The 9,643-nt window shown below is 46.2% G+C and overlaps 2 protein-coding genes across 11 annotated transcripts in view; both read left to right on the top strand.

Moving 5' to 3' along the window:
• Positions 1–192: 192 nt before the first annotated feature.
• Positions 193–2,465, top strand: LOC119210981 (E3 ubiquitin-protein ligase TRIM39-like). The gene has a single exon (XM_062558308.1). The coding sequence runs from the start codon at positions 241–243 to the stop codon at positions 2,008–2,010; it is 1,770 nt and encodes a 589-aa protein (XP_062414292.1). The 5' UTR covers positions 193–240; the 3' UTR covers positions 2,011–2,465.
• A 3,202-nt stretch (positions 2,466–5,667) lies between these two features.
• Positions 5,668–9,643, top strand: part of LOC119211549 (ELKS/Rab6-interacting/CAST family member 1-like) — an 82,551-nt gene continuing 78,575 nt past the window's right edge. For all 10 annotated transcript variants that reach the window (XR_009942873.1, XR_005119770.2, XR_005119771.2 and 7 more), the window contains exon 1: positions 5,668–5,908. The gene's annotated coding sequence lies outside the window, so the exon portion shown is untranslated. The remainder of the gene's footprint in view (positions 5,909–9,643) is intronic.

Raw genomic sequence — 9,643 nt, forward strand, 5'->3', positions numbered from 1 at the left:
ACCAATATCACAAAGTAAACCATGGTGACGGGCCGAGAATTTACGTTTCCCTTGTCTCAGGGTTATCCGTTTTCAATAAACCTGCTTGATAGAACCTTTCGGCCATGACATCCTCTATCTCCCGTCACGACAGACCTCTCTACGACATCTCCCATACGCTAAATCACGAATGTAAGTTACCTACCTGATGAGCAGCTCTCTGGGGGTCCGAAATTGAAAACCCTTTCCTCCCACGCAGACATGGCCTCGGCCAGCAGCCCGCCGTGTGACGCGCAGCTCCTGTGCTCCATCTGCCTGGATGTGTTCACCGAGCCCGTCTCCACTCCGTGTGGACACAACTACTGCAGGACTTGCATCACCGGCTTCTGGGCCGCCAGCAGCCAGGTGCACTGTCCGCTCTGCATGAAGAGGTTCCGCCGGGTCCCGCAGCTTCAGATCAACACGGCCTTCAGAGACATGGTGGAGCACTTCAAAGGCGCGAGGGGCGAGGACGGCGTCCCCGCCGACCCGGGGGATGTCCCCTGCGACATCTGCCTCGATCCCAAGCTCAAGGCCCAGAAGACGTGCCTGGTGTGCTTGGCCTCGTACTGCCGGCTTCACCTGGAGCCCCACCAGAGAGTCAAGGCGCTCAAGAAGCACCGGCTGACGGAGCCGGTGTCCGACCTGAGGGACAGGCTGTGCGAGAAGCACGACAAGCTGCTGGAGCTCTTCTGTTGCGAGGACCAGACGTGCGTCTGCCTCATGTGCACGAACGACGACCACGCCGCCCACCGGGCCGTCCCGTTGGAGCGTGCGTTCAGAGAGCGGAAAGTCCAGCTGGACCGCGAGACGACTGGGATGAAAATGAAGGAAGACGCCATGTCCAGGAGTTTAAAGGCCGGCAAACACTCAGCGGCGCAGAGCAAGAAGGAGTCAGAGAAAGAGATGGCGGACATTGCGAAGGCGTTCAACAGCCTGGTGGCCTCTCGGGCGAGAAGCCAGGCTGAGCTGACGGAGGTGATCCGGGAGAAGCGGAAAGCAGCCCAGAAGCAGGTTGAGGACCACGTGACCCGGTTTGAGCAGGAAGTGGCCGAGTTGAGGAGGAGAAGATCGGAAATGGAGCAACTTTCCCAAACAGAGGACCACCTCCGCCTCATTCAGAGGTGGCCATCTCTCCACTTACCTGCACGCGCCGGGGGGCCACTCGACCCTCGGTCCCCCTCCAGCCCTCCATCTGCATCCGACCCCCGTGACCAGCAGAGCTGTGTGGCGATGGTCAAAAAGGCGGTTGCCCGGGTGGAGAAGACCCTCAGCAATGAGATGGAGATGCTTATACGTGAGGTCAAGTGCCCTGGTGCCTCTGGAGAAGAGAGGCCAGCGGGGTTAGTTCCAGAGAGGTGGACCCCACCTCGGGACAAGCTGATGATCCTCCAGCAGTACTGTGCAGTGGATGTGACTTTGGATGCCTACACGGCCCATTATAGACTCGAGGTGTCTGAGGATGGGAAACAACTGAAATTTCGTAAAGGTCTACAGTCCTTCACTGCTTTATTCGGTCGAAGATTTCAAAATCAGTTCTTAATTCTTGGGAAAGAGGGGTTTACCTCGGGCAGGTTCTACTATGAAGTGCAGGTCAGTAATTGTTTGAATTGGTCATTGGGTGTAATGGATGAGTCGGTATACAGGGAGGGTACTTTAATTACTGCACCTGATGTCGGAATGGGGTTAGTAAATGGAGTGTTCAACCTGAAAAGTTGTTGTCCTGATATTTCCTTCCGTTTTGTGCCCCAGAAAATTGGCGTGTTTGTGGATTTCGAGCAGGGGGAACTCATCTTCTATGACGTGACCAGCCGGACTGAGCTCTGCAGCTTCTCAGAATGTGACTTCACTAAGACAGAACCAGCATTCAAATCTTGGTTCCATTATCTAGCTGGCTTAAGTTACAAACCAAAGCTCTACCCTTTTTTTGGTTTCTTTCGAGATGACACTGACACCACGCTTGCAATAACTCCTGTAGTGCCCCCAACTTAAAGTGGCATATTAATCAGGCCAAAGGCATATGTACCTTCTACTGTAAGGTAACAGTTATACTCAGTGTAATTTATATGCATAAGATCACATACCTCACAGTTGGTGATGAGGGTTTTTTTTCAGAGAGATCAGTGGTGTATTATATTCACATAGAGTATATACTGAAATATACTTTAATATGCTGTTTTCTTTTTTTAAATAATTGCATCAAACCAGGAATTCTGGATTAATCTGTTTCTCAGAGAAAACTACTTTTAAAAATGACTTGGACACAGAAGTTTAATCTATTGCTATTTTTTTTATATGTACCACTAGGGTTGGGTATCGAGAATTGAGAATCGATTGGAATCGGAACTAGCTTTGCGATTTACCCGGTATCGTTCAAAAGTTTAAAATTCGATTCTTAGTTTCGATTCTCAGTCCGCCGGCGCCGACGGAAATAGAAACCGCTGAACACCAACGAAGAAGCGTCCACCGGAAGTGTTGGCAGAACAGCGCGATCGAACGTGGATAGCGTCCCGGTTGTTGTGAATTTGTGACGCATCAGACCAGTGTGTGCGCGCGGGTGCCGGGTGGCCCGAGCGGAGCTGTCCTCTCTGTTAAAATGAGCAGTGAGGCTGGCGCTGCAAAGAAAAAAAAGATTGTGCTAGCACTCCCCCCGTCGAACCGCTAGCATCCCCCCCCCCCCCCCCCCCCCCCGACCGCTAGTACCCGCCGCATCAGTGTGCCCCGTGTTTGACGCGCTGCGCCGACTGTCCTCCGCTGCCTCTTCCTCTGGCTCCAAGGGCCCATCAGTGGGAGCAAGGTAACGTTTAAGTACCTGCAGTACCATACACTCATGTGGAAATGTGTTTTTGTGAGGTTTCAAAAATAAAGCTCTCTTGAGGAAAGTGTACCCCTGTTAAAATATATTCATAATTTAGAATGTTAATACAATATTCAAGTTCATAGTTTGATATTATATTGTAGTTGAAAACAGCCCTGTTAGAAATTCATAGTAAAGTTAATAAAAAGTTCATAGAATTAACTTTGTTGGAGAAGGTCAGACTATTTGATTCAGAAAGACCCTTGGTTAGCTAGCTCATTTAAAATATCTTAAACTTTTTTGACCCTGCCTCTTAAAAGAATCGGAATCGAGAATCGCTGGGAATCGGAATCGAAACAAGGAATCGGATTCGTTCAAACGATACCCACCATATGTACCACTGAATTCAATCAGTTATACTGGGTTTGGTCTGTAGGGATGTATCACATTCAAATTGAATATGACTAAACACCTGCTGTGCAAATTATGTTTATCATGTTTATCCATGACGTCTTTGGATTTCCTTTAAATCGTAAAAGTCACATTTAAAGACTAAATTGTCATACATGTCTTACATGTGAACACAATCTTTATTATTTGTATTTACTTTGTTACATTATTTGTAGTTTACAAATATTTATAAAATGAATTCTGCAAATTACCCTTTTCAAAGGATAACATGTTTGCGGATATACGCTGTAAATGGTAAACGGTGAAGGGAAAGGATTATTCTCCTTCAACTCTTCCATCAGATGACTTTGGTGTCTTTGTTTCACAGCCCAGTCAGAGACCGCCCTGCTTGTCTATTTAATGGCTCCATGTTGGCTCGCTTTGTAGAATCTTATCAGCTAATACAATATTGTAAATTATTTCAGTTTATTTTGATACAACCCGCTGCACTTTGTCCCTGTCCTCCGATATCCTATTGACGTAATCACAGACAAACCCCCTTGAAGGACAAAGAAGAGATCTGATGGATTTGTGGAGGTCGATCTCTGAGATATATACATATATATATATATGTGTGTGTGTGTATGTGTATATACTATACACTATATGTGCATCTGACCAGGAGATGGCAGTATTCTCTCACCAGTAAACACGGAATGGTGATTTCCATCCTGTTTCAAATTGCTTTTGATAGGTTTTTAGCTTTAATGATTTGACAATCTACAAAAAATAATCTCCAATAACTCCAATATGAGTTGTGATTTCTGTAATTTCTTTTTTGCTCCAAAATCTCTTACAGCTCCTCAAATGTAAATATTAGGCTCATGTGATAGTCGACCTAGTAGTATGCATGAAATGTATTTTAGTTTTGGCTTCACTGAATTGTGATTAACATTTTGGAATCAAGGTATCCAGGTTTGGGGTCAGTCTCAAACAGCCGACTACTTTTCCCACCTCATATTGAACAGTTTTCAACAGTCAATATTCAATTCTAAACATAAAAGCATGTGTTTTTTTATGTTTTGACTCCAGGGTGAGCACTCCACTTTTAATGGGAGCTTCAACTTATCGTGATAAATGATTTTCAAAAAACAGAGTCTGTTCTGAATGTTCTCTAATATATGTGTTCATACAGCTTTAATAAAAAAAGGGCCTTGAGCGCTGTTGGGGTGTCAGGTGTTTTCCTTAAAATAATAAAACACAGGGGAAAGTATCCACTGATCGGGTTAACAGGGACGTTTGAGAGGACCACCAATAGTTCTTCTCTCAAGGGGAACTGTAACCAGCGGACTATTTATACTTCAGCTCAGCTGTCTGACTGACTGGCGCCCTGGGAACTGGGACACAGCGTGTGTGTGTGTGTGTGTGTCTTTGGTCTGTGTATAGTTGGAGAGACTATAGAATGATGGGTGTGTGAAGAGGACCTGGGAGTCCATGGTGACCTGCTATGAAATATGCTCCATCTTCTAGTCAGAAACTGCATGTAGGTCATTCAGTCAACAAGTCAGTAAATTGAGAATGAAACAGGTCACATGGTAACATAAACAACTTCTACGGATCATCACAATGAAGTTATTAGAGGCATCTTCTGTAAGGGGGAGCAAATGAAAAGAACAAGTAGAACTGATGTATTAATTAATTTAACATTACTTCAAATCAAACATATTGACTGCAATGCAGGTTTGTGGTTAAAAAAGACAAATCTGCCCTCAAGAGGTATTTTAAGGAACCATATAAATCCATCCAGCTTCTACTGACCCACTCGGCTCACTGCCACTGGACAGTACGTATCTCTGGTCATCATCTCCTGGAGAAGCTTATTGTGTAGTATTTTCCTCATCAATTCTTCTCCACCACAGTTCAGGGAAAAATATTGTACTTTTTATGCAACAGCCCCTTAGATTGGTGACATTGAGTCATCTTTTGGATTTTTATGTTTCAGAATATAGATTAAATGACACAAAACAGTATAATAATAGTTGGGAAATCCGCTCCACCTAAGCCAACTACAACATTAAATGACCTTTTAGACATTAATCCATGAGTAAGAATATTTAATAATCGTATATAGTATAACAGTCATGGATGTATTTGGCATTGACTTATTTTACTTTTAGAACTCAAGTTAGCCTACATCTTTGAAAATAATATATTATTTTATTTATGTAAAATGACTTATCAACGTAATAATTTTACTGCATCTTAATACTTTTATTAAAAACTTTATGAACTAAATACTTAAATTGACCTAAACACATGAAAAAATGGATTTAAAATATATAAACTACTTTTGGTTCAATTGTCACTTTATTGATAATTACGGATTAGTAGTGCACGTGACTCTGGGTCTGGGAGAGACAGGGAAGGAGGGGGGGGGGGGTATACGTCTCGGGGGCGCGCTCTCCACCGTCGTGACGTCACGGAAGCGCCCGAGCAGCGGGGAAGCCGCCAGTGGCAGAGAGCTGGCGAGATACGGGAAGGAGGGAGAGACGGGAGACAGGAGACAGGAGACGGACACGAGACCGGAGGACAAGCCCGACAAAAAAAAGAGAGACAGCAGCGCCGCACCCTTTGGCCGGCCGTCGGTTTACGGTACGAAGCGTCGCTCGGAGGTTTGACAGCAGCGCGGTAACCGAAGACGAGGTGAGACTAGCCTTTCTTTCTAGCTTTTTTTTCATTTTTTTTTAAACACAGCGTTTATTTCACAACCGAGGGGCCGTAACGTAAACACAGTTAGCTGGGCGGTCCGAGCGTGTGCGCGTGCACATGCATGTACTATTACGCAGGCCACCGTGTGTGTGTGCGTGTGTGTTGTCAGCATGTTGGTCACTTCTTGGTCGTGTCTATGTGTGTGTTTGCGTGGCGTGTCGCGAGCACGTTTCGTGGGGTAACAGGGCCGCTCGTGACCGTGAATCTAACGTGACGCTGAGGTGCAGCAGTTCCCAGGTCAGCTGCTAGACACCCCGTGTGGAGGGAGAGAGGGGGGTCGGTGTTGCAGCCAGACATTCAGTCCCAATCATGCATCATGTATCCTGTTTTTTTTGGAGGGGGGTCGCTGTAGAGGGTGGGGGCTTTCTCCTGTTTCCCTAAAATGAACCCAGTGTTCCGCCAGGTTACTAATAACAGGCTAATAACATCCATGTAAAAATATCTGCTGTCCAACGTGTAAGTTTCCTCTCTTTGCTCCCATCGGAACCTTTTTAATTATGTCGTGATGTTTCATCATTATTTAAGGTCTCCCGGCCGGTTGATTTGTTCTGAACCCGTCGGAAGGAATAACATATGGGAACTTCTCTAAAATGGTGTTGTTGTTTGTTTTAACGTTGCCATGGTTACACGGGACTGTCAGCAGGTAACTCCAATAACGACGCTTATCTTTGTAAATAAAAAAACTAACCCCAAAAGAGTTTGATTAGAGTAAAACACGGAACTAATGTGATCGCGTTGGCGGGGAGGCGAAATCTGCTGCGTGTGATTTGTAATGCTCTTGAGGCGGGGGGGGGGTTGTGTCGCCGTGATATCCTCCGGGATTTTGCACCGCCCCTCCTCCGGGAACATCGGGTGAATGAACCGAGCGGCTTCCTCTTACTTCGGATTTTGCAGTAAACACTTGACACATTTTTTTGAATGTCCTCCTCCTCTAATCCAACATGCTTTTTTTATTTCCCTTTTTTCGGAGTTTGCTTTAGTTATCATTCGCCTGGCCCTGTGGTTCTGAACTCTTTGTACCAAAAGAACCTTTGTGCTGAGCCCGATGGACGCCCCGTGTCTCCATGCTCCACATCATCTTTCATCTTTATCTTTTTTTTCCTTCTTATAGGGCTCAGCCCTTTACAACAACACAAGGAACTTAATCTAACGAGGACAGAGGGCCTGGTGCTCCTTCACACCTCCTCCCAGAAGTCACTGACTTTAAAAGCATAATCTCTAATAGCCTTGTTTGACTCTTTTTGGGTGGGGGGGGGGGTGCTGGGGTCAGCCACACAACTCCCTTCATCCTTATTTAACCTGGCAAGACAGCACACTCTTTTCTCCTCACAGGATGAGCCCAGGGAGTGTTTCCCTCCTCTCTTTCTCTCTTTCATTAACTGCCTCACGCACTCACAAATTAGTTTTGTGCATCCCTGCCTTCCTGTTAATTGTGGAGCCTCAACGGGCACGTTGGCCGCATTTGCACATGTAGGCAGCAGCCCAGATCAGATTATTGTGCTTTCGTATATATGTACGTTTTGTGCGGCAGCACGTGCGTGGACGTGCATGCTTCCTTGTGAGTCACGGTGTGTGTGTGTGTGTGTGCGTGTGCGCGCACGTTGTGTTTGCCCGGCCTGCATCTCGGATTAATTTCCTGTGGTACACAATAGACTGGAGCAGATGGCTATCCGTCCCTTATCGGAGTCGTGCCTGAACCACATTATGTGTCTTATCGCTGAAAGGACTGGTGGCACGGAGTGGAGTAACACGTAGCGCCGTCACTCTCACTCTGGTGAGCTAAAATCTTTATCTTGCCCAAACATCTTCTGCCTGACATCTTCTCCCGGGTGTCATCGGTCGCTCAGCTATTGGAAGAAGCACTCTCTTATTCTGATATCACGCATCCAGGATCGATCTTTCTTCCTGAGGGACATGCGTCTCAAGTTTTACTAGTGACAATGATGTTTAACTATTGGAATCGACTTGGGTTTTGCATTTCAATCACCCATCGATAACTCGCCCCAATATGTAGACAAAACATTGTGTCGGCATGTGGGACGAAGGCAAACTGCTGATGACACCTTCCTGAAAACCAAACCTCAAAGACGCATTATTTTTGGATCACACATCAGGGCTAAATGATTCCTGGTACGAGAAGATCTTAGTGACTTGACTTGGGGTGATTGCACGAAATAATGCAAATATTGCACTTAGACCGCTCTGATGCATCTTAAGCAACCGCATGAGTCCTTTGGGTATTTTGTTCGCCTTCCGACTTCTGTGATATAATTAAAATGCTTGCAGATTTCTTTCCTGCTCCAGTTTTGTTTTCTCTGTCAGCTAATTCTTATTTTCTCACGCCTACTCGCGTATTTATTTTTAAATCTCGTATATAAAAATTCTCGTCAGAGATGTTCACGCAGCTTTTTGGAATATAAAATTTAGGTACTGGTTTTTGTAGAAAATAGATGTCCCATCCATGGTTTGCCTTGATGTTAATAGAAGGAAATACTGTCCTGGATTATCCACTTCCCCTTTGGACACATCTCAGAGAGCTGATGTTAGTATCGTCATTATAAAGCAGCTGCTGAGGTTTAAAAAAAGCTAACATTGTTCCCTTCCACCTTCAGACAGATTAGGTGCAGAGCCCCCCCCCCCAACCCCCCGCGCCCCCTCCCAACGAGCCGTGTGTTACCCCGATCACATCACAACGAGCCCGACCGAAAGCGAGAGTCACAGTGAATAATAACGTTAAGGGTGAGTGTAATGTATTTGTTCTGAGCCAGCCGGCCTCCGCCCCCCCCCCTGCCCCCCCCTCCCCACACACACACACACAAACTTTATAGAATCCGTCTCCCACGCTGAAACGCCGGCTGGCTAAGTATAGGTTTGAGTTGTGTGCGTGTGCATTGTGCGGCGTGACAGATGGATGTGTGCTCGTCACATAAATAGAGCATGCTGAACACCTTCAGGAATGCTGATGGAGAGAGAGAGAGAGTGAGAGAGAGAGAGAGAGAGTGAAAGCATCGGGGGGAGACGAGGGGGAGTCACAGAGGGCGGGAGGGGGGAGGCAAAGAGCAACGAGATAAATAAATGGATGTGCTGAGAGGCATGCGTCCGCTAACGAGTCCACCTTATTAACTTTAAAAGCTTCAGTGTCGAGTCCGCAGTCGCCGCTTCATCCGGAGGGACGGCGTTGCACCGCCGGTACTTTTGTTGGTATCCTCTCGTGGTATTCTGGGACTTTTGTGAAGTGTGGAGTGTGAGGAGTGTGCGGAAGGGAAGACGATGCATGCAGAGAGGGTGTGAGTTGCGGGACAGGGGAGGGAAGGAGGGGGGGCGGGTGGTGGTGGTGGTGGCGGAGGATGAAAGGCAGGGCGTTGTTAGTGTGTGCCGATGTTTCCCGTAGACAGAGAGGCGATGGGGGTGTTTTGGTTCCTGAGTTCACCCCTGGGCCTGTTTCAGGGTCGGTTGTATTGTTTATGTGCGCAGTACTGCATGGATTAAAAAGGAAGGTACGGCTGCAACCGTAGATGCCCCAGTCAGATATTTGCTGACAACTGTTTATTTTTGGTATGGATATTGATAATAAACTAGATTATCAGATGGATTATAAGTCAAAAAAACTTTTCAAAAGCAAAAATAACAACATTTTACTTTGTCCAACTTCCTTCATGTATCTCAACT

Source organism: Pungitius pungitius, chromosome 2 (genome assembly GCF_949316345.1).
Source record: "Pungitius pungitius chromosome 2, fPunPun2.1, whole genome shotgun sequence".
In the NCBI taxonomy this organism is placed as follows: domain Eukaryota; kingdom Metazoa; phylum Chordata; class Actinopteri; order Perciformes; family Gasterosteidae; genus Pungitius; species Pungitius pungitius.

What these genes read in the sequence shown, in the direction of transcription:
- LOC119210981 (XM_062558308.1), top strand. Translation starts at nt 241, where the DNA reads ATGGCCTCGGCCAGCAGCCCGCCGTGTGACGCGCAGCTCCTGTGCTCC.